The following is a 25,336-nucleotide window of genomic DNA, read 5'->3' on the forward strand; positions in this document are numbered from 1 at the left end:
GTTGGCTGGACGTTAGCCCAACGTTCCGTGTATACTGGGCTGTTATATATATTCTTCCCATTTAAGGCGACAATGTTATTGCCGAATGTGTTGGGATTTTTTTGTTGGGTTATTTATGGCCGTGCACTGCTGCTGTCGCAGCCAACATCACCAAATAATTTGCTCCGGTAGGAAGTGATTTATCTGCAGGCGTTTATTTTGCTAGAACGGTCGTCCAAGCGTGGGTGTTGGTTGCTGTGGTACATTCACCGCGTGACTGCCTTCACCGGATACATTTGTGGGTGTTTCTATATTTGGGCAGGCAGAGCAAATGTTATTTTGTTACGTGAGGTGAATAGCAAGGGGAGGCCTCGCCACGCCGCTAGCCTCCTCCACGCAGGTGGCCACGACGCCGTAGGGGGAAGAACAAAAACAATCCGCGGATTTTTGTTGTTGTTGTTGCTTGCTGCCTCAGTGGAGATGAGCAAAGTGGATCCTACAGACGCTTTGCTACACTTGAATCATGGCTTCATCTCCTCCGTAGCTCGTAGATTCAATGATGGAACGCAACACATTATTTTTTTACAAGTGTCCTGCTAGACGGTGCCTTTAATTGGCCATTTACTTTCTGACAAATATCTACAGAGAGTGGCTTTCTGACTCGCTCCGTTTTGGGCTCATTGCTCTTCACCCTAGTGAATTGCTTGGGCACTATTTTCTTTACCGGCAGAGAGGTGGTGCCGCGGTTTGTAAACTGCACTCAGAACCCTGCCAACCCGAGTTTGATTCCCAGCCATTGGCCAACATCAGTGACATTGGAACCAGTCCTGGAAATTCCCCCCCCCACCGCCACCACACCCCCCTCCCCAACCTTTCATAAATGCACACTGAACATGATGAAGTATGGCCAATCAACCCCCATGAATGATACGGCATGCATGGGAGAGGCCTTCATAGAGTAGTGAATTAACAAAGGACTGTAAATTCTTATTATTTAATATTTTTAGCACTGTATTCCAATACTATTGCGTAAATAGTTTAATAATAACTTGTATATGTGCGCGTGTACGCACGTGTGTTTGCCCCCCCCCCCCCCCCCCAGTAATATGACCAATCCATCTTCGAGTCCATACGTGAAGAAGTGCTGCAAGGGGTTCTGCATCGACATCTTGAAGAAGCTCTCCAAAACCGTGAAATTCACTTACGACCTTTACCTGGTCACCAACGGCAAGCACGGCAGCAAGATCAACGGCGTGTGGAACGGAATGATTGGCGAGGTAAGGAGCGTTCGTTTCAATCGGTAAATATCCCTTCTGGTTCTCCGATAATACTTTTATCCCAGCGGTGCTAATGCAGTGCGCGAGGCCTCGTGCTGTGTAAACTATTCGGGATTGAACGCGCAACGCGACGAGAGCGCGCAAAATAATTAGGCGGCGTTTTTGTAGTTACGTTATCAAGTCAATATCATCGACGCCAAAGAGACAGGTGAGAAATTGAAATGAAACCGCCGATTTCGCGTCTCGGATCTCCGCGTGGACATTGCCAACGATCAATCCCAACGCCGGCGGCGGCGCTCCACTGCTCAGCGCCGTTGGCGTGAGATCCGGCAACCTCCACCCTGCCGCTCTGCCCTCTAAAGCAGTGGCTGGAACAAGCAAGTGGGCAGTGTGCAGCCAGAATGGTCAGCGTTAGGTCAATTTCGGTCATTGATGAAAGAGCTCTGCAACTTTGTAACAGTGGCAAAAAATGTTTTTTAATTCATCTTCTTGGTTCTTTCGGTAAAGTCATGTAGAAGGGAAATAATAAAATAATAAAGATAAAAGATAATTAAATAATTCTCACGACGTTTCGGCCACAACGCAAGCAGCCGTCCTCAGGTGAAGAACAGGTCTGTCGGAAAGAACAGGTCTGTCGGAGTCACGAAAGCTTTAAATCGAAATGTTTTTGAATTGTTATCATCGTGATGTTCATCATATTGCCGCTATTCAAGAAAATGTTTGGTTTACATGAGGCCCTGAGATAGGGCGCCATGTGTTGTGCCAATTAAACAGCAGTCGATTTGTTTTGGACTGCGTCTTCAGTGACAAGGCCCCCCCCTTCCCCCCACCCCGTTGGCTCGGAAGCTTCTTCATAAAAGAGTTCTCTCTCTCTTTTATCTATCGACAGTAGCAAGTAGCGTGTAAGGCAAACAGTCAAACAGCTTAAACATTCTGTCTTTTTTTTTATAAAAAAAAAAATTACGTCTTCACGAAATGCAATAATTAGCAACAGCATTAGACACGAGACATCGCTTCGTTTCCATGAGATTTAATTCCAAATTACAAGAAGTCGTGAGAGTGCGTGGCTCGTGCTTGTCAGTGCACGGGGCACAGGAGCGCGCGAGGCAATCACGTGAGTGCACTCGCAGCATCACACGTCACGAAGCTGGCAAGTCGTCTAAGTTGCACTGCCAAATGTTTTCGCTTGATAGGCCGTTGTGCATCATCACTCGCAGTGTTTCTACGAGTTGAATGTCCTACTTTCCTACCAGCTCACCACCCCTCTCACTCTCACAACCCACTGCCCCCTCTCACATCTGCACACTCCTTCACCTGCGCGTCGTACATTTTTGCTTCGTTCATTCGCCGCAACAAGCCCCCTCGCTTGGTGTGTCCCACCTCTTGCCGCAGGCTGCCACCTCGACTCCGTAACGTGGCCCTCCTTCTGTCCTACTATCGCTCTCGACACCTCCTCACGCCACTGCCCCCCCCTCTTCACTCACCACGACCCCCCCCCCTCTCTCTGGCTGTCCCTTCCTTCCTCTGCTTCTATCATAGCTCCGGTACCCCCCTCGCCCACCCCGCCATCATCTCCCTCCCCCCCCCGTCTAGCCTTATCGTTTCTCTCATCACAATCTCGGCTACCTTAATCTCTTCTACTACGACAGACTTCCTATATCGTCTCTTCCCTTCCACCCCGCTCTGGACACCATGATGCATGATGCACCACTCTGTTGGAATGAGGCCAAGAAGTAACCTGACAATGGGCACCTTCACGACCACATAAACAATGCAACAGGCTCGGCAGCCAGTAGGCCTTCCACGGCAACGCTTTCCAGCATTTAAAGTTGAACATTTAGGCTTTCCGACCAATATTATCCAAAATATATTTTTTGTTTTACGTGATCTAACCCGAAAACCTCTATTATCTTTCCAGCATTGTCTGTTTAATGTGTCCCATCTGCTCTTTCGTGGATGGATGGAATTTCGTGTTGAGCGATACATTGTCGGGCCACCAACGTGTCCGTTCTTTGAATCGTGAACACGTCAATCCCGCGGAGCAATGAGGTCCAGCGAAAGGGGCGGCCCACGCGGCGAGATTACATTTGTAAGTCTCTCGTGCGTGCGTGCGCGTGCTTGTGCGTGCTCGTGCGTGTATCGCGATGTGACGTTCCACCAGGTGGTGAACATGCGGGCTCACATGGCTGTGGGATCCCTCACGATCAACGAGGAGCGCTCGGAAGTGGTGGACTTCTCGGTTCCGTTCGTGGAGACGGGCATCAGCGTCATGGTGCCTCGGAGCAACGGGACCGTATCGCCGTCCGCGTTTCTTGGTAAATCGCCGCTAGGGCTGCCGTGACATCTCGAGGCTCGGACGCCGCAGCCTGCCGCGCGGGAGGTGCCCGCCCGCTGGCGTCGATCGCCCCGGCGGTAAACGCGGTGTAATTATTGCGGCGGCGAATTAATATGCATCAGATGGGAAGAGATGACAGGCCATAAACTTTATATGCTTGAATTATGTCTCGTTTATGAATGACACTTTTTCGTCAAACGGTGCGAATCAGTGTGTAATGAGGTGATCCTCCTGTGGGTTTTGTTTGTAATTCCAGAGCCGTTCAGTGCCGACGTCTGGGTCATGATGTTCATCCTATGCTTACTCGTGTCCGGAATAGCCGTCTTCATCTTTGAATACTTCAGTCCCGTTGGCTACAATCGACAGCTGTCAGCCGGAAAGGGTGAGTCCCACTCCTATATATGTGTGTGTACATTCAACTTTTTTTGCACCGTACGAAGCCAATCGTGATAATCGCCATAGCCTGCAGATGCACCGGGTTTATTTTACGCTGGATTTATGTCTGCAGTGATTTTCCGCATCGATTTTTTAACGGTGGATTTATGTCTGCAGTTATTTTCTGCATCGATAAATCATCACGTTTCTTTATTAGTGTCATCGTCACAATAATCGTCATCGTCATCAATTTTCAAGGGGTGTTCGTGCACTGCTGTACATTTCATCAAATTAATTTCAACTTTGAATCTTTCTTATTTGTAATATGTCACTTTGAATGCATACGGCGAAATTAAATTAGCAAAAAAAAGTGACTGCATAGAAAAGAATAAACAAAAATGTTCATCACCCCACGATGACCAGCATGGCCAAACAACTCCCATGACAGTGGATTGACAGAGTGCTGTACAATACTTATTATATTTAGAATCTTTCACTCACCCGAGTGATTTGAATTCATCTTGTCAGCCCTGAGGGGTGAGAGTCTGGGTTGTCCGTCAGCCAGCAGGCGCATCTCCTGTCTCCCTATTGTGCATTAAGCCCTCTAACCATAGTACCTCCTGCCTCGATGAAAGGAATATTTTTTCCCAATACGTTTCCCAGCCATTTAAGACATTGCAATTAAAACAATGTAATTTCATGGACGTATAATTACGCTTTCAGCTGTAAAACTTCGTGGCATATACCGTCTGCTTTAATCTTCCCAATGTTACATCACCAAATTAATGACACCTTTTTATATAATCACATTTTACAACTTGAAATCAATATGCTTAAAATTCACCATCATTCCTGCATTTACACGGGCAAGATGACCAGTGCATCATCATCATCATCATTATCCAGATCACGTGCGTGAGATTTAAAATCCATGGAACGTTGCAAAGAAGCCGTTGTGCTCAACGAGTGAATTGCACATGTCATAGACAAGAGCCATCGATTGATCAGTGGACCATTTCTCGTGGTTATGGAGTAGCGCCCAATGCATGGAAATAAGGACAAGACGAGCCAAGGAAGCCGTGGGATTGAATCAAGGACTCGGCACGTTCGTCACAGACGCTGTGGCCTTAAAAGAAAAAAAAGTACATAATAGGTGACATTTTGTGCAGTGGCCATTTTTTTTCACAGCGCATGAAAAATGGGCCATGGCCTGAAACTTCAATCGTTTATTTTATTTGTTAAAGGCCACAGTGTTATTTCTGAATGCGTTGAGTCGTTTTTTGTTACTGACGCTTGTTGCACCACTGCCAATACAGCAGCAGCAGCCGCAGCTGCATCACCAAATAATGTGTTTATATTGATTCAGTCAGCCTGCATGGGCACATTTGAGGCGTAGAGATAGTTTCGTGTGACCGCAGTACCTACCTACGTTTGTTGTCAACAGCTCTTGATGAGTCCGATAAATTCCGGGAGAATCACAAATTGTTTATCTAGCCAGCATGAAGACTTAACATCGCAATTCCAGACAAGATGCACAAATCCTGCCAAACGTTTACAAAAAGTGGCAAAGGTACCATATTGATAACTCACACCAAAGCAATATACATTTCAGACAATAGAAATATCAATGAATAAATACATAAGATATCACTGAAATTCATTTTTAGATGTCATTTTAAGCATTGCTAATCATCAACAGTTTTATATATACATATTTCTTCTCAGAAAAAAACGTGATGATTCGAGAAAGTGCACTGCATCACATCTGGAAAGATGTAGACGAAAACCGGTTAAAACTAGATTTAAAACATAAAATAAAAATATATTAGAATAGAATCTTCAGTGAATAACTTCCCGTGTGGGGGGGTGGTGGTGGTGGGGGGGGGAAATCCCTCGTGGATTGATTCTGACGCGTGTGGTGCCGTGCGCGCGTTTGTAACGCGTTCACCTCTGCCTGTTGTTCTTTGCCTCTCTGCAAGAATTCGGAGGGCCGGCGTTCACCATTGGCAAGTCCATCTGGCTTCTCTGGGCCATCGTGTTCAACAACTCGGTGCCAGTGGAGAACCCGCGGGGAACCACCAGCAAGTTCATGGTCTCCGTTTGGGCTTTCTTCGCCGTCATCTTCCTCGCCAGCTACACTGCCAATTTGGCGGCCTTCATGATCCAGGAGGACTACATTGACCAGGTCTCCGGTCTCAGCGACAAAAAGGTAAAACGATCTTCCCCTCGCCCTCTTGCAATGCTTCTGGATTCTCTTACTCGGAAAGAAAGAAAATAAAACCGAGATAACACGGCCCCATTGTGAAAACTACTCGTGTACGATTAAAAGCTATTTGGAAATTACGTAATTTGGAATGTGCAGCATGCACGTGTCTATTCATGCAATCCTTTTAAAGCATTGGTCTACATTTATAAGTCGATGTGGCATTTCACGTTTTTCACTGAATTAAAATGGAACTTTTTTTAAAATCCATAACGACAATGATAAGGGAATTCACAGACACCGGGATATTTTATTTTAAAAAATTGTTGTTGTTGTTTTGCGGTTAGGTTATGTTAATGGCTCCCTCCCCACCCCCCGATTCATATTTAAATAAAATCGCCACGGCGTTCCCTGAGCTTAACGCCGTGTGACGTTCGCGATGTGAGACACATTAGTGAGACAATGGACGGGATCGCAGTTCTCGGGCCGTCTCTCGCGCTATCGCTGCTCACCGAGAGGCAGCAGCGGGGAGCGATGGCAACACGCCGCTGTAATAACGCCCGTGTCATGCGGCACTCCGCAAATCACCTTATCGCGCCAGGAAGTATGGTGGGATTCATCTGGTCCTTTAATGGACTTTAAGAGAACATGGAATGGGTGGAGATAACAGAAGATATCTTCCAGGGGAGAAATTTTAAGTGCCCTACGCTTTCTCATTCGCCGTCTTCGCTTTTCAAACGATTCTTTCACCAGCATGGCCCATTTGTGTTTTGGGTGGGGGGGAGGGGGTAGAGAGAGTCGGGAGGGGGGGTAGGCAAAAAAAATCTGTGGGTATAAACATCTCTCAACTCCAGAGGGGCTGTAGTTCCAAAAATATCAAAAGCACATTCCACACACAATTGGTTGCCACTGATGCACCTGCAGCTGTTATTCCTCTGTCCGAAAATGGAACTGTCAAATTTGTTATAAATATCCACCAAAAATAGACTGAATAAAACACAACAATACATTTAGTAATATTTACGTGTGTATATTTGACACGAACGTTATTTAAGTACTTAAATCAAGCGAACGCAACTGTGTGAGAAGTCTGCATTATTGCGCAAATATAAATCAACGTTAAATTATACATTATTAGGAGAACAACTCGGCTCAGGAAGATTATTTTAGGCTGATCATTGTGCAATTACTAATCAAGGAACAGAAAAAAATGAACGGGTGTTGGGTGACTATTGGACTAATATGTAAGCAGACAAGCATACAATCAGTAGCAATTGAAATGTAGAATGCGCGTTCCACACCAGGATCCCAATGCGCAATGCACGAAAAGCAGAAAACAAAAACAGAACCAGGGCAACCGAGCAAACTAGAGAGGGAGGGCCACTTTAAACGAGATGGGGGTTCTAAGCAGACTTGAATCTATCTACCGACTCTGATTTCCTGACTTCAAGTGGCGAGGCATTCGAAACGCAATTGCAAGTGAAGTTACCAGAAATAATGTCTTCACTCGTCGGTACATTTCACTTGTCGCTCCTTTCACCCTCAAAGGACAAGAAGACTGAAAGCAGAGTTAGAGACACAGAGATACAGAGAGACACAGAGACACAGATAGACAGAGTGAGACAGAGAGAGAGACACACAGATGAAGACAGAGTCAGAGACACAGAGAGACACAGAGTTAGAGACACACACAGAGACACAGAGAGACAGAGTGAGACAGAGTGAGACACACAGAGACACACAGAGACAGAGTGAGACAGAATGAGAGACACAGAGACACACAGAGAGACAGAGTGAGAGACACAGAGACAGAGTGAGACAGAATGAGAGACACGGAGACACACAGAAAGACAGAGTGAGACAGAGAGACACAGAGTTATAGACACACAGAGATAGAGTGAGACAGAGTGAGACAGAGAGACACAGAGTTAGAGACACACAGAGACAGAGTGAGACAGAGTGAGAGACACAGAGACAGAGTGAGACAGAGTGAGAGACACAGAGACAGAGTGAGACAGAGTGAGAGACACAGAGAGACACAGAGCGACACAGAGAGACACAAAGACACAGAGTTAGAGACACACAGAGAGACAGAGTGAGACACAGAGAAACACAGAGAGACAGAGTGAGACAGAGTTAGAGAAACACAGAGAGACAGAGTGAGACAGAGTGAGAGACACAGAGTGAGACAGTGAGACAGAGAGACACAGAGTTTGAGACACACAGAGACAGAGTGAGAGACACAGAGTGAGACAGAGTGAGACACAGAGAGACAGAATGAGACAGAGTCAGAGACACAGAGAGACACAGAGAGAGAGAGAGGGAGACAGAGAGAAAAAACACTTGCCAGTTTATGGAAATAAATCAATTTAATGCATTAATATCTAAATTTGAATTCACATGTCTAGATGCGGAGTTGGGTTTCCCAGCTGGCGAGTGTAAAAATGGCTCCTCCGATTGTTCTGATTATTGTTCGCTTAATCCATGTCACTTTATTTTGCTTTTATAATTTTAGTCACCCAGATCTCTCTTGAAAAATGAGACTCATCCTGGTCTGTGGCGTTACCATCACCTGGTTGAAAAAACGCAAAACTGAAACTAAACCAATGGGTTGAGAGTAAATCTTTGCACATGAAGCTCATCTCGTCCCTCCACCTCCGTGATGGTCACACTCTGAGACGCGTTCTCTCCTTGAGCTGCCATTCCTTCACCAGTCCCGTCCCCTTGCTCCGTCTTCTCGCCTGGTGATACGTCTCGCCGAAATCTACCTGCTTACCTGAACGATCAATCTAATGTCTCTAGTTTTGTGATAGCTCATTGATCCACGTCTTCCTTTTTACGTCTTATCAGTGCAATTGCATGTTTTTTCTCCTCACATAGTTCAATAAAAAAATGTCATTGAGAGATAAAAATAGGCGTCCGTGTATTTGAGAATGTTCACGTACGCGTATCAGGCAGGACACTTTGATGAAAGAATGATAGCCGGTGGGGCAAAAATAATAACAGTGGCAACCAAGGGAGGGGAACGCACCAGAGGTGACGTCTTCCGCGGAGATGGAGCTATGAAATCGGCAGCTGCTGGGTGGATTGTGACATTGCAGGGCCATGAGAGATTGCTGCAGATCGGGGAGGCCTTCATCCAGCAGTGGATTGATCTCGGCTGGTGATGATGATGACGATGATGAATACGATTGCGCAAAATGGCTGCCTACAGCATATTGATTGATGTCCGCCTATTGACGGATGCCCATGCATTTACATGCATACTTACAGAAGTCATGCAAAATAAATCGGTGCCACCGTCATGAAATATTCATTCGCAGTTGCATTCCACATTCCATTTAAGAGGCACATAAATAGCAGAGTCTCTCTGCTCCCACCACTGTCGTTCGGACGGCTCCCAACCTCCCCAGGTTTGCGAGTGCAAGCCTGTCCCTTTTTGTGAAATCGAATTTTTTTTTTTAGTGAATTTCACCCAGTAGCCTCTTTAAAACGCTAAATTGTACACTCAATCCCGATCATCAATTGGAAGGCTACTTCATGCGGCGGTTTGGCGATGGTGGGACACCGCGGCCACGGTGTAACGGTCAGCACGCATGCGGATATTGAAACCTCGAGGTCGCCGCTCTGAGCTCCCGGCAGGGCGGAGAGAAACAAAGGGACACGTTCATGAGATTTACACTCTGCCTCTGCCCGCCCAGCAGTGCAAACGGGTAACAGCAGAGCGAGGGGCCGCAGTGGCGAGATGTTAGCTGACTCTCATGGTATACAGGAGGTCGTGGGTTCGATCACGAACCTGACGCCTGCTGTATATTTGGAGTTTGCATGTTCTCCCCGTGGTCGCGTGGATTTTTCTCCGGGCCCTCAGGTTGTTTCCTCCAGATTTAGAAACATTCCCTTCAAGTATTTGGCTGCTATACATTTCCGCATGATAAGCCACTGTGTCAAGCTACATTTTGTGGCCAGATGGCTTCTTAAAAAGTGCTACGTATCTCAGTGGGACTTACCCGGTAAAATAAAAATAGGTTGGGTTTAAGTAAATCGATCTTATTACCTTGCCGATCACTCTGCCACTCATTACAGAGTTACCCTGCGGACTGCCAGCATGAGTGATACGTTTTCATTAGTGTGCACATGTCTTATGGCCCCTAACTTTTTTCAGAGTGGAATAAGCCTGGGGCGCAGGGTTTCGACATTATCTTTGGTAGCGTCAGAAAGATGATTTTTGTAAAACCCTTGAAAAATGTGGGAACTTTGGGTAATCCATTAGCGGTGACCTCGGGGTACCTCTTGAGAGGTTTTTTTTGTTTTTTCTGCATTATTAATAGGGCTGTAAGATGTAAATAAATATATATACATGTATGCGCATTGCTGGCGAAAGGGAGCTCTAGATAGCCCCTCTAGTTGGCATTTGGCCTACTCGTTCACACTCTTGCCAGACATCTTGGAGAAGGTAGGAGCACTCACACTTTACCCCACCGCATGCGAACCGCCGATCGACGAACTGCGGTGAGGCCATTTACGGTGCTGGGTGGACAATTTGAAGCGAGGGGACATTGCGGAAACTTTCCCCATTGTCTCAACTGCCATGCCGGGAGATTGAACTGATGACCCCTGAATTACAAGTCCAGCGTGCTATCCATTATAGAGGTTCATTTGAGTTCGGTTTCCTAAATATAAATGTGTCGTTAAACAAGCCACCACCCGACACAGGCAATCACGTAAACAGAACATGCCAATTCGTTATTAGTTCAGCACACCGGTGTGTTGGAGAGTAAACCCAGCGCACTGACCATGACACCACTGTGGCAGCATGCCATATGTAACCTCGACTTAACATTCACCTCATGAAGTATTTAAAGAACATTTCTTAAGAAATATTCTTGAAACAAAATTAGAGGGTTGGTAGCACAACGTATAAAGACCTCGGTGGGTCCCAAGTTTCATTCTTGGCCACGGCTGACCTCAGCAGCACGTGATTTCTGACCTCACCCCGTTCACCAACCCTCACCAGCCTGCCTGGTGAAGTATGGTCAAACATCCCCCATAACCGACACGGCATGGGGAGGCTTTCATCCAGCAATGGATTTAAAAAATGGTATAACTTGAAGCTTAATTGTCTCCTGTTATTCAGAAGCATTCTTGAAACGCATGTCAAGTCTAAATTGTGTACGCGACCAATGTGTGTGGGTATGTTCGTTACAAATTATTGTCTCGTAATAAAGAACTGAGGTTTGTTTTTAACAAATTGCATTATTTCCCCCCCCCCCCCCCCCCTTAGTTCCAAAGCCCGCTGGAACATTCACCGCCGTTCCGCTTTGGAACTGTTCCAAACGGGAGCACGGAGCGTAACATTCGAAATAATTACCTGCAAATGCACGGCTACATGTCAAAGTTCCACCAAAAGTCCGTCGAAGATGCTTTAATGAGCCTGAAAGCAGGGTAAGTTATCTGTTTTTATTATCATATCAAAGCAAGCGCACGCATGCCTTCTCGCAACACGGTGGAGGACTCATCCCCGAGCGAAATGTTCCCGGTACCTCGCGGCATCTTGCTCTGCCGTGGTGTACACGTTGAAAACTAGGGCAGACAGCAGGTATAAACACCAACACGTAAACAGCGTCTTCTAGCCTCCAGCCACAGTGACACTGCCAAGAACATTGTACGCGCACAACTCTGCGCCATGCCTTGCCCGTTTGCCTGCGGTAAAACATCTTAACACCTTCACACCCCCTCAGCGGTTCTTACAGCAGCCACTCAACTTCCTCCGCTCCTCCGGCGGCCCCAGTGTTTGCAGTTGCGTGGTTTTCAACCAGATCTGAATCAAGGACCACTCCATTCATTAATGGCTCTAACGCATTACTGCGTAGTAGAGCATTTAAAGTTGGGTGTCTTCCGTGAATATGCGGAGATGTCTCGTTCCGGTACCGTGTACCCCGGACCCATTTACCACCACCAGATTGCCTGAGGCCACAATGAGGGGAAAGTGAGTTGGACAATCATTCAAAAGATTAATCGCTTTTATTTTAACAAAACTGGAGTCTGCGTGGGCTTTGTATTCATATGATGAAAAGTAGGACTTCACATTCCAGGATGAAACGCAGGCCGGCCGGCCGGTCCAATCCTCCCGTTGCGACGACGCGTGGCGTGCAAGCCAGAATTGCGTTAATCAAGGCCGGGCTGCTACCCCGCGGCCGCGTTGCCCCGCTGTGTTCAACTCCAGCTCCTTGCCCACCACAATCACCCCCCACTCCTTGTTCCAAAGTCCCAGTCCCCTGTGGTCTAAGCGTCCTGCACAAGAACAAACCATTCAGTGGGCAAGCATCAAGGCAAGGGCTGGTCGTGGTGATGGTTGAGAATTGACATGAAAATGAAACGTGTCTAGACAAAAGTGTCTTTTTTGTGATGAAAACAAAAAAGGATTTTTTCTGTCGTAATGAAATAAATTATTTGGCAGTGGTGCACAAGTACAGACAACAACAAAATAACCTCAACACATTCATCATCCCTGTATTTCTTCATGCCTCTGCCAGTCTCTCTCCATCTCTTCATCTTTCTGTGTCTCTCAATAAGTCGTGTCTCTGTCTCTTCCTTCGTCTCAGTGCCTCTTCATGTCTCGGTATCTCAGTCTCTCTCTCTCTTCATCTCAATGTCTCTCCGTGCCTGTGTGTGTGTCTCTCTCTCTGTGTCTGTGTCTTATCACTATCTGCACAGGACTGACCTCATTCTTGAGACAGCTTAGAGCCCAGAGGCTGTACACAACTTCTCCAGGGGCAGTAATCTCAGCGCAAGCCCCACACGGATTGAGTGTTCCGTGGAAATGAGCCCGAATGAAGAAATGTTTAAAGCCATCGCAGGTGTTCCTATCAGTGGATCACTACATTAATTACTTGCTGTACTACCCAGCTTCGCCTGGGACTTGGATCCATCACGCCCGGCCGCCTTTGTATCCCCAGTGGCAATGTTCACACACCACAGCAGTTACTTGTTTGAGGCTGAGTCGACCTAGGGGAGGCCCAGGACCGGTTCAAATAATCGTCACTGGTGGTGGCCGTGAGCGGGAATCGAACTCGGGTCGCCGGGTTCGTAGCGCGGCGCGCTAACCACGACACTACAATGCGTTACGCTTCCACATGCGCGAGTCACATGACAGATGTGACGTCACAGCTCACTTGCCGTGCAGAAAATATCTGCATTATTGAGCTCCCCCCCCCCCCCCCAAAAAAAAAGTGTATTTTTATCGTTTTTGCATGGTGTACAGTCTGGAAAGTACCCACATGGCAAATTTGCAGTTTGTTGCAAGTCGGGAAGTACGCTAAACATTTTTAACAGACACACATATTCACAACTTTGCCTTTTACATATATATGGAGATACATTGTCAAAAGATACAGCTGCAACATTAAATGCGTTTACATAGAACCTAACGGCCATATGTTATCGCAAATCAACTGTTGTTTGACTTCAAGCAAAGATCTCATCATATCAAGCTCGTTAATACCATTCGACACTTAATCTAAAGTTTAATGTATTAGGAAATGAACAATATAATTTACACTTATTAATACCTGACATTTGTGAGAAAAAACTCTTGTCATTATTCAGTTACGGTCCCCTCTCAGATAATGGAGCTGAGCCCTGTATATTTGGAGTTTGCGTGTTCTTCCCCTGGTCGCGTGGATTTTTCTCCGGGTCCTCCACATTTAGAAACATGTGCTTAGAGTAATTGTCTGCTATAAATTTTCACATGATAAGCCACTTCATTAAGCTATCACTTGTGGCCAGGTCGCTTCTGAAAAAGAGCAATATCGCTCAGGGGGCCTTAGCTCGAAAAATAAAACATTGTTAAGTTTGAGTTTAATCTCCATAGCCCTTCTAGTTGCATCCTCTTTGTATCTCTTGTCAACGCGTGCGCAACCCATCTAAATAGCCCTTATCTTCCCGGAAATAATTAGTAACTAGCTTCTAATGCTCCGGCTTCTTCAAGCAATGGTGGTGTGCCTATCGGTGAACTCGCTCTTCTGCTCTCTCAGGAAGCTCGATGCGTTCATCTACGACGCAGCGGTGCTGAACTACATGGCGGGGAAGGACGAGGGCTGTCGCCTGGTCACCATTGGGAGTGGAAAAGTATTCGTGGCTACGGGATATGGCATTGCCCTGCAGAAGAGTTCCCGTTGGAAAAGAGCCATAGATTTGGCTCTGCTGCAGTTTATCGGTGACGGTAAGACACGTCTTATTCTTGTTTAATAAAATACCTTGAGATGCATTATAATAAATGTCACTATCTAAACAGAGTGATCCATTTGCCATGTGAATATCTAAATTAATGTTACTACATTGACACACGTATATCCCCAACGTTTTGGTTTCGGCTGACACCTAACAATAAAATAAGCACAGAGGCATGGGGAGGTGCGTACTTGGAATTACACTGGGACGACAGAGGGACACTCGGGTTAGAAACATTCTAGCCACGTCGCGTATCGACTGTTGAAAGGGTCGGCGGGCTTGGGCAGGGCTCGTCACAAGCAGGAGCGATAGCCGGTGGGCGAGAATGATTACGGAGTGGCAACCAAAGGAGAGAACGCGCCCAAAGAGGAAACACACCCGCCAGTGGATAAAGGAGCGATTGAATCAGCTCATGTGCAGGTGCCGGGTGGATTTATATATCGTAAGCGCCATGAAAGATTATGATGATAACTTGAGAATGCCTTCATCCAGCAGTGGATGGATCATGGCTGATGATGACGATGGAATGTATGAAAATTGCTCAAGGTAACCTTTGGTAGGTGCTTTGCGGGGGACCATTTTGAGGAGCTATATTTGATGCCAGGGTCAAAGGCCAACACAACTATGGTGTGACTACAAAGATCACCTAACACGAAAGTGTAATCGTGACATTTGGGAAATGTTCTCTGCATAATTGAGTGCAGCGTTGAGGTCACATTTCAAAAGTCCCACGATTGTTTCACTCGATCACTCGGAGATCCCCCGCTCACGAAGTTCATCGCTCGTTCGTTGATATGAATGACCTGACACTGAGTCTGGCCCTGCCCGCCAAGTGGTGCAGCGGTTAGCGTGGGGCAGGGACCTGAGTTTAACACCTGAGTTCACATCCCAGCCACAGCCACATTAACGCCATGATGTGGGGGGGAGGCATCTACTTACCCAGCAGTGAATTGACAGAGGGATTACAATTATGTATTTATGATGATTATTATTACTGTCTGCCATTGATTTCAGGAGGTTGTTGATGTTGGTATTGATGGTGGTGAACGGACTGCGGATTGGGAGTAATCTGGCAGGATCCATGATGAGCAGTCTTGCTCCATGGGTCACTATGATCATAGTTGGTGCGATGGACATGAAATGAATGGATCTGCCATTGATGCTAAGATCAAATGGTTAATGAACCTAAACCTGCTCTCTCTCAAATTATATAAATAAACACCATGCATATGTTTAACACAGTGCAGAAAAATGTGGAACAGTGTTGTCAATATGTAAAATGATAGGGGTCACACCTAAGAAAAGCTATGGACATATTTTAAAAAGGGGCTGTCCATAAATGACGTCACACACCTGGGGGGGGGGCAGACATTTGTGACGATGTGTGACGAGGGGGGGGGGGGTTGAGAAATGTGACGTTACATCAAAATGCGCAACTTCAAATAAATATAGACAACACGTTCTACTTAATTAAATAGACTTTTTAATAAATATTTTCTCCTACAACATCAGAGTGCAGCGCCACATTAAATACGCACTACAATGACAATAGTTTAAAGCGATTTGAAGCATGTTTTATGGTTTTGGGGGGGGGGACAGAGCTTTGTGACGTCATATTTGAGGGGGGGTCTGACTTTTTATGACGCCGTGTGACGAGGGGGGGGGTCAAAAATCGTCCAAAATCGTGTGACGTCATTTATGGACGGCCCCAAAGCACGATTTATTTTAGTGCTGCGTCGCGACGCAGCAACGCGTGATTCCAACGGTTTGAGCGATCGCTTGAAAAGAGACGAATTACCAGAATAACTGCATCGTCAAACTGGTGACAGGGGGGAAACAACGCTTATTGATTGAACACGGTACTGATAAATGTAAACAAATGTACCTGTAATATCAAGGTTGTGCATGCTCATACATTTTTAATGACTCCTATTAGGCGCACGTGTAAATTTGGCGAGACGCATAAATCCAGGGGGTCACCGCGTCATTAATCAAAAGCGTCACTTTGGCGCCTGAAGTTTGCCTCCTGTTTGGCGAATGACCAGACTTGGCTGTTTTGTCCAGAGCGACATTCCTGTGCTTCAATGTGGACAACAACAACAAAGACAACAACAACAACAAAGACAGGCTCTGGGTGGGGAACACGGCAACATTTGTATTTTAAGGCCGTCAAGCCGAGCATCTCGATTGATGTAAAATTCTAGAACTGTAATGGCGAGGCTTTGACGAGTAGAGTGATGATCCATGATGAGGGTGGCCAACCACGAGAGATGACATTCACCATAATTCACACGGGTGAAGAACATAGCGTATTATCTGGATCATGAGGCGCATTATCCCCCAGCCCCCAGTAATTTTAAGCAAAGGTTGGGGGTAACGTCTGATAATCTGGAAGGCTGATTCTCCATCGCAATACTGTGCAGTGTATGTAGCAGGAGCAAAAACAAACGCAAATGAGATGGTAAGAATAAAAAATACAATCAATAAACCTGGTGACCCAGTTTAACACGGCTTTAGCGACCAATGTTATTCAACGTAAATGTTTTTGCATTGCATCGCATAAATGTGTCGTTAATCCACCACCACCCGACACAGCCAATGAGCAAGGTTTGCCACGTGAACAAAACGTGCCAATTCGTTACCACTTCAGTACGCCGATTGTGTGTTGGAGAGTAAACCCACAACGTTAACAATGTTCAATCTTGATTTGAAGCTTTCGTGACTGCAGGAATCCATACTCTTTGGTCCTTTCGAAACGTCGTGATTGGTTTTATTTTATTTTATTTCTACCTACGTGACTTTACCGAAAGAACCAAAGAGTATGTTTACGATGTGAATACGACGTTTCGTTTGGTGATGACAACGACCAGCTTCGTTACAACCAGCTTGCGCCCCAAGGTTCAATCCTGGTAAATTCGTCTATCCTGATCTCTTAAGTTCTCTCGCGGTGACAAAAAAATTAACCTCAATGGAATAATGACCCAAACTTGTGACAATGCGTCGTATTTCATGGGACCTCCTTTGCCAGTACCAAAATATACTAATAGGGTTTTTCCCCTTTTTTCTGGAAACAAAACTGACACCTTTTGCAAGGAATCATGCTTACATTAACCACAATACTTGCAGTCAAATGCAAACAAAAAACAATACTCTGCATTGTCTTTGAAACTGATTGGTCACGTGCGCCTTTTGGCGTCATCTGGTCGAACACCATATGAGACTAGGCTCTAAAGAAAGCTGTCTCTGGTGTGGACCAATCAGTTTCAAAGACAATGCATAAATTATCAGAGTATTGTTTTTTGTTTGCATTTGACCGCAAGTATTGTGGTTAATGTAAGCATGATTCCTTGCAAAAGGTGTCAGTTTTGTTGCCAGAAAAAAGGGGAAAGCCCCTATTAGAATGCGTCGTATTGTTAGCATACCAGTGAAGCGTACGGCAGATTATCCGCCCCCACCGACATCATCATCATCGATGTCGTCTTTTGAACGAATAACCCAACACGCGCGCATTGCGGGGTTTTGTTTTTGTTCTCAGCGATTCCCGATGCTGTTCCTCTCTCTCTCTCTCTCGTCCCCCGTGTTGTTGCCACGCAGGCGAAATGGACGAACTGGAGATGATCTGGCTGACGGGCATCTGCCACGGCGAGAGGAACGACGTGATGAGCAGCCAGCTGGACATCGACAACATGGCGGGAGTGTTCTACATGCTGCTCGTGGCCATGGGCCTGAGCTTCATCGTCTTCGTGTGCGAACATTTCTTCTACCACGTGGGACGCCACTGCGTGAAGAATAAAGAGAATGACGAGCCGGGCCTCCTCTATTCCATAAGCAGGGTGAGTTTGGGTTTGTTGGTGGGAAGGGTACGAGCCACGCGGAACGTCAGCTGTTGCTGCCCTGCTATCATCGTCATTGTCCAGTTGTTGTCGATTTTCTTTCTTTCTTCTCGCGAAGATGCATAAGTGAATAAGCCATAAACTAATCTTTATCAAACAATTTTAAGTCTTTAGTGTTCAACAACTTTCGGGAGCAAACAACAAAGGCGACCCTTCAATCACCGTGGCAACCGCGGTTCCCTACTGCACGTCACCTGTCCCTGCTGTCCTTTCACAGTGTGCGCTACGACGAGGCACGTTCGCTACGCGCTGTTCCAAATCGGAGTGGTGAGGGGCAAGACGTGAGAGTGTTTAATGCTGAAATATGGTGAAATGTTTTAATATTAAAACCAGCACTGCCAGCGCATTTTCGCGGGGTACACGGCCGGGGTGGAGGGTGGGGGGCAGTGGGGGGGAGGTGACGTCACCACGAGGCTTCACGCTGCACCACCACAAACAACAGCTCAAGGACAATGCACACACACACACACATTTTCTTAAGCATGTTTAAAATAAAGAATAGGTTTTACCCTTTCTGGCAATAACACAGGAGGTGTTAAGATGTCCAAACACCAAACCTTTTGCAAGGCATCAAGTCTGCATTCATCGCACATACTTGCGGCAAAACATGCAAACAAAACATCCTCTGATAATTCACTGTGTAACAAAAAAATATATATATATTTTTGTTCCTGGGTAGTAAGTGTTATTTCCTAATTGCTTATGCCTCAAAAGTACAGAAAATGGCTATTATTCCCTACAACCTTTGCGTTTGTGACCAGGACAGGGAGATTTCGAAATGTACCTATTTTCAATATGAAAAGGTGTGCATTTGTGTCATTCCTTCACGTAAAATCCTGGTCACAAAAGCAAAGTTTGTGGGGAATAATAGCCATTTTCTCTACTCTTGTGGCATAACCAATTAAAAAATAACACTTACTTTCCAGGAACAAAAATCGTGTTACATAGTCATATAATATATGCATTTGTCTTTGAATCTGGCCTATACCAGAGACATCTTAACACCTGTTTTATTGCCAGAAAGGGGGAAATCTATTCATCTATTTCCATCATTTTCATCCTGGCGAAAAGGTCTCATGGACACGAAGCATGTTTGTTCGAATGTTTTCTCACACGCATGTCTGGTTAATGCAGACTAGATGCTGCCTTTAGATGGGTGTCTATTTAGCGTTTGAACATCATAACACCTCCTGCAGTGTTCTTACCAGAAAGGATGAAGCCTATACTTTGTCGTCATCTTGATACTACCCCCTTAAGCTGGTGACGTCGGGTGACAAGCAGGCATAAAGAATTATGAATTGTCACGATTAGGGTCACAAATGCGATTCAAGGATAGGTTGGGGGTTTGTTTTTCTTTCGTCTCGAGCTTAAGAATCCATTTGATCTTCTAAATATGTTATTTTTACTCCCCACTATTTTATTTCCAGCGCGCTTATCGATATCATGGCAACGCGTAACAAGACGGGAAAATCCATTCAAAGATTTGCTTGGGGAAAGCGACCCAACACTGCTGATGGCCCTGCGAGAGATTTGTTTTACAGAAATGATTTCGTGGCCTCTTTATCTTCCTACAATAAGGGTCATCACTTCCCACTGCTGTTAGCTCAGTGTTTGCCACATAGAAGTCCCACCGATGGTTTACTTCTCAGAGACCTCCAGTTTAGCCATATGAACCGGAAACATACTATGTAATGCTAGTTTTTGTGTGTGTGTGTTTATGCATGTTGAACTTATTTCGCACCGTACGTAGCCAACTGTGCTAATTGGAGGTGCGGGGGAAGGACAACAAACTCAACACAAAAAGCAGCGCAAATAAATTATTTAAAAGTGTGCAGCCCCAGTGGCTCCCTAATATTGGCAGGAAGAGCGTTCCAGGCAGCCGCAGAAGCGCATCTGTTTGCACGTGATGCAGCGGCCGTCTTTGTTCGAGGGCTAGCGAGGATGGTTTATGGGTTGAGACTATCAACTCACTGCACCTGAGATCACGGTTTAATCACGGGTAACTGACACCCGGGGTTCAAACCCAGAGTCTCAGTCGTGTCGGCTCAGCAACCCAGTGAGACTCTCGTGACAACATCCAAAATATATGTCCCTTCTCTATTCCATGAAACCCATGTTTACTGTATATGGAATGGAAAGCTACTAAAAAAATTAGCTCGCTCACAAAAGGTGTTTCTCCGAATGCCACTGAGGAATCTACAGAAAGCCACCTGGGTAGCAGCACAATCAGGGATCTCACGTCGCTGAGTGTTGGCGTGAGACCAGGCAAAACAAACAATCCTCCAGCGCTACTGAAGACGCGTGCCACCGGATCTATTGCAGGAAAAGTGAGACTTCCAGACGAGGCAACAGCTCTGGAGCATCGTGTGATGTGCAAACATTCGACGGTGCAAGGAAACTAACGGGCGGCAATATCCGATTGGATTTCTGCTATCGATTCCACCGATCCACAGCCTCCTTCGTCGCCGCCTGGCAATTAGCGGTGTCATGAGTGATTCTGCTGAGGACGGCAGTAGGGGTGGCAGTGGCATTCTTATTGGCTCTGTTACGGTGCCATGTAGCAATGCATTCTCAAACCAGCGATTTTGATTAATTATTACAATTCAGCATCGCAATTCAAATCAAGAATATTTTTTTGTTCTCTTATATTTTTTATTCTTTCCAATTGTTCTGCCTCGTACAGTCAGGTATTTGTGCCATTAACATGTAAACTATTTAAATTAAACTATTTTTTTTTATTTTACCAGGTAAGGCCCTCTGAGCTATTTAGCTCTTTTTCAGAAGCGACCTGGCCACAAATGATATCTTAATGCAGTGGCTTATCATGTGGAAATGTATAGCAACCAAATACTCTAAATGCATGTTTATAAATATGGAGGGAAAAACTGAAGGACCCCGACAAAAATCCACGTGACCACGAGGAAAACATGAAAACTCAAAATATACAGGTGTCAAAGGTCGGGATCTAACCCACGACCTCCTGTATATATAATTTGTGTTACATCTGTGTCCATTGTAAATAATTGATACTCACGTACGCGCACACACACACACACACATCCGTAATTCGATGGCTACGTCGGAACAGTGTGAATACATTGTAATTGTGCGGATCAATGCATCGTCACGCGTTGACCGCGCACGGTGATGGAAGAGAGACGGCTGAAAATGCACGCTTCCTCAAACCTCCTCGCGTTGGCCTCAGATGGGGGAACGAGCGAGCGCGCGAGCAGGGCGAGCCTCTGGCAGAGGAGAACGAGCGAAAAAAAACGAAGCTTTTATTATCCCAGCAGGGAGCCACGTTAGTTCCGCGTGAGAGATCACAATCGGAGGAGGGGAAACGTGTAGAGATTATCGCAGGTTTGTCAAGATACGGGCGGCCGCAACAAAACAGGACCGCCGCTCGCCAATGTTGGATGCTCGCACGGCACAATGAACCGTGGCTCGTGATCCGCGGTGAATTTAAATTTTTATGACTTCTGCAGGGGCAGCTAGGGGGTTGCGCACGTTTTGATGCATTAACTCTTTTGAGTCGAGAATTAATTTGGGGGTCAGCGCATTGCGCGTAGGGCCAAGCATCCTGACCGAAATCCCGACAATTGTTTCCTAGGCCAAGGATGCGAATATAAAACAAGCTGATACATGCTCTCAAATTGGGTTCAATTACTGCCCACGCAGCTCAGTTTATTTAGTCGTATTTAGGCATGCTGTTCACAGTGCAGCAGAGTGGAGTGTGACTGGATGATTCAATATTGATATGCTTGAGGGCAGGCCGTCCTACAGACAAGGTGATGCAACACATACGTGTCTCTCACCTGACCCTCACTCCACTCCACTCACCATTAACCAGATATTGACACGAAGTAGACACTAACCACTCAGTAGGAGATCAAATACTCATATACGACTCACCAGACAGTCACCAGCCACTCTCCACTCACCCAATAACCACTCACCTATTACCATCCATAGTATATACCGTACGCTGTGTAATAAGAACCTGGAGTCCATCAATGATGATCATGTGGTCATGGTTTTTAGATCTAGATCAAAGGTCATAGGTCACACAGAGCTCATCTTCAATACCAGAAGTTCCTGGATTATTAAGATTCACTGTAAGGGGCCATCCCAAATGCGTAGCTTGCATATGGGCGGTCTACTGACAATGTTTGCATAGGAAACGGGGGGGGGAGGGGTGAAGCCTCGATAATAATGTGTCTACATTGGCCTTCGAATGAGTTAGATCGTCCGGCGGTGGACCATCTGTTTGCTTAAACACGTTAATATTAATAATCATTGATCGTTTCTGCGTGGATTAAATATCGGCCGTTCTATAGGATTGGGGGGGGGGGGGTGCATCGAGTGAACGTACGCAGGTGGCGGGGGGGCATAAAAAGTCCGCGTGCGTACAGAGAGGGGGGGAGGGCTCAAGTTTTGACAGATTTTTGCGTACCTACTAAATGGATGGCCCCTTATTGCTAAGGGCTCCAACAACCAAACGTGAAGGAACTTATCAAAGATTTCAATCAAGTTGGAGAAAGATTCCAAGCGGACCTGTGTGACCCCCCTGCTTTTGAACTAGCGCAAAGGTCATAGGTCGCACATATTTCATCGTCAAAATCGTAGTTCCCTGTTCCAGTGTGGTGAGAATGAGGCCTCACTGCACTTCGATAATCACTCAAGTAAATGCTGTGACTGACACTGACGAATGAATGAAGCTATTTGAGAACAAAATGGGAGAGTTTATCCACAAATCTGGCTATCGCCTTATGAAGCTAGCTGTAATTACTGGCAAAACGTTTATTCTCCAACACACCGGTGTGCTGCACTAGTAACGAATTGGCATGTTCTGTTTACGTGACAAATTTTACTAATTGGCTGTGTCGGGTAGTGGCGGGTTTAACGACACATTTATATTTAGGCGATCTAACCCAAAAAAAAACTAACATGATTTAAGCTGTTCACCATGCATATAGATTGGTGACAAACTGTGACTGCCGATTTTTATGAAAATCATTCCTATGACTTCTGCCTATAGCCACGGGAATACAAACCGCGCAGTGGGTGGAAACTTGATCAGCACTTTCACGGTTTTTACATTCTGCATGGGCAGAATTAAATGTGCAAATGAAATTTTGCATAAAGTGTTAATTCGCTAAAATAACAGGTCTAAAGAGGCATAACTAAGGTGTACGTGGATGGCACCTCGGTAAATATACAGTAGCATCTGAGGAAACTTACAACAGCACTGATGATAGAAAAAGACTCAACCAACTCGTCATTAACACCGCGGCCTTAAAAAGGAAAAAATATATAAAATAGGCGACATTTTCGGACAATGATCCTTCTTCATAGCACATCTATGTGCTATGAAGAAGGGGCATTTTCATTTGAAGGCGGATTTATTGATCAATGTGTTGGGTTTTGTTGTTGTTGTTAATTGTGCTTGTGCACAACTGCCAACACAGCAGCATCAGCATCGTAAATTTCGTTTTTCCCGTCGATGGCCTTTTGGCTGGCCATTTTAGAGGTCCTCCAAGCATCCATCAGATTGATCACGTGGAACAGCGGGCAGAATTAAGAGCGGCGGCTTATGTTGTGCTGATAAAGAGGGCAACACCTGGCCGAGCTGGCAACCGCTGAGACCCCGTGGGTTGAACCTGGGCAGCTGCCCATGAATAAAGTGGATGCTCAAGCGTAGTGAGTGGTTTTTTTTGGGTTTCAGCCTGGTCGCGAGCGGCTTTATGAAACAAAAAAAAACTCGTTGAATGTGATTTAATTTAGATAAATTTCCGCTTTGAGAATACTGTGGTAGAATTTAAATAACATTGAAGGGGCGGAGGGTAGGGAACTAAAATAATAATACAAAGATAAATGGTACTACTGCAATGAACTCAACTAACCTATGGAGCCCGATTATTCCGCAGATCTCTGTGCGAACACGATTGTGGAGCTAGTCGTGCAGTGGAAGCCATGTCACCCCAGCATTCCTGCTAAATTTAGCCCAGTTGGTTATTCCTTGCCTCTACCCACTGAGCTGTGCAACAAGATGGCAAGTGCGGTGCTGCTACAGGGAGAGAGAAAGCGCGTGCGCGCGCCCGGCTAATTGCGGCCATGCGCGCACAATTGGCGAGCTGCTGCTCCTAAACGCTCGGCCGCTTGGCCCTGCCGGGCGTACGACCGCCGGGGCTAACGAAGTGCACGCGGCTCAGATCGGACGCAGCGCGAAAGCCACGGCGATGGGTGGAATGACTCGAAGGAGGCAAACGCTCGCCGCTCCTCCAATCTGCCGCCGCCGCCGCCACAGGGCGGTGTTTATCCGGTCACATTCCTCCGGCAAACGGCGCAAGCACAAATGGAGACAGCCTTCTTCATTTCGTGCAAACGGTTGCTGTTGTCCGAATCTCCGAAATACGCTTTGACCTCAGTGTATTTTGGAAATTTTTATGCGCGGCCTCTTGTAAAAGGGTGCCATGGTGACGAGGTGTTAACTACCACACTCGGAATACAAGAGGTCGTGGGTTCGATCCCGATCTTGACGCCTGTATATTTGGAGTTAGCATGTTCTCCCCGTGGTCGTGTGGATTCTTGTCTGGGTCCTCCGGTTTTTCGCTCTCCATTTAGAACCTTGCGTCTCGAGTATTTTTCTGCTATACATTTCCACATGATGATAAGCCACTTCGTTGAGCTATCATTTGTGGCCAGGTCGCTTCTATAAAAAGAGCTACATAGCTCAGTGGGCCTTACCTGGTAAAATAAAAAAAAATAGTTGAAATAGTTAATAGTATGGTTCGTCAAGCGCGTACATTTTAATGTAAAAACATCATCCGCAAGCACTGTGCCACTATGGGGGAAAGTGGTGGCGTGGCGATTGGCACGCTGTGCTATTAATCGGGTCACCCGAGTTCGATTCCTGCCCGTCGCTAACATCAGTTTTTTGCCAATATCCACTGACCAACCTGGTGAAGTTTGGTCAAGCAACCCCCATGACCAGCAATGCATAGGAGAGGTCTTCATACAACAGTCGCTTGATGAAGGGCTGTAA

The 25,336-nt window shown here is 46.1% G+C and overlaps 1 protein-coding gene across 1 annotated transcript in view; it reads left to right on the plus strand.

Annotated features, from left to right (window-relative positions):
* Positions 1-25,336, plus strand: part of LOC144932309 (glutamate receptor ionotropic, NMDA 2C-like) — a 66,319-nt gene that overhangs the window by 37,149 nt on the left and 3,834 nt on the right. Inside the window, exons 7-13 of the mRNA XM_078856249.1 lie at positions 1,082-1,256; positions 3,418-3,571; positions 3,848-3,973; positions 5,946-6,175; positions 11,451-11,611; positions 14,203-14,390; positions 17,993-18,231. Of these exons, the coding sequence (XP_078712375.1) occupies positions 1,082-1,256; positions 3,418-3,571; positions 3,848-3,973; positions 5,946-6,175; positions 11,451-11,611; positions 14,203-14,390; positions 17,993-18,231 (1,273 nt within the window). The remainder of the gene's footprint in view (positions 1-1,081; positions 1,257-3,417; positions 3,572-3,847; positions 3,974-5,945; positions 6,176-11,450; positions 11,612-14,202; positions 14,391-17,992; positions 18,232-25,336) is intronic.

Source organism: Lampetra fluviatilis, chromosome 5, assembly GCF_964198595.1.
Source record: "Lampetra fluviatilis chromosome 5, kcLamFluv1.1, whole genome shotgun sequence".
NCBI classification, from domain to species: Eukaryota; Metazoa; Chordata; class Hyperoartia; order Petromyzontiformes; family Petromyzontidae; genus Lampetra; species Lampetra fluviatilis.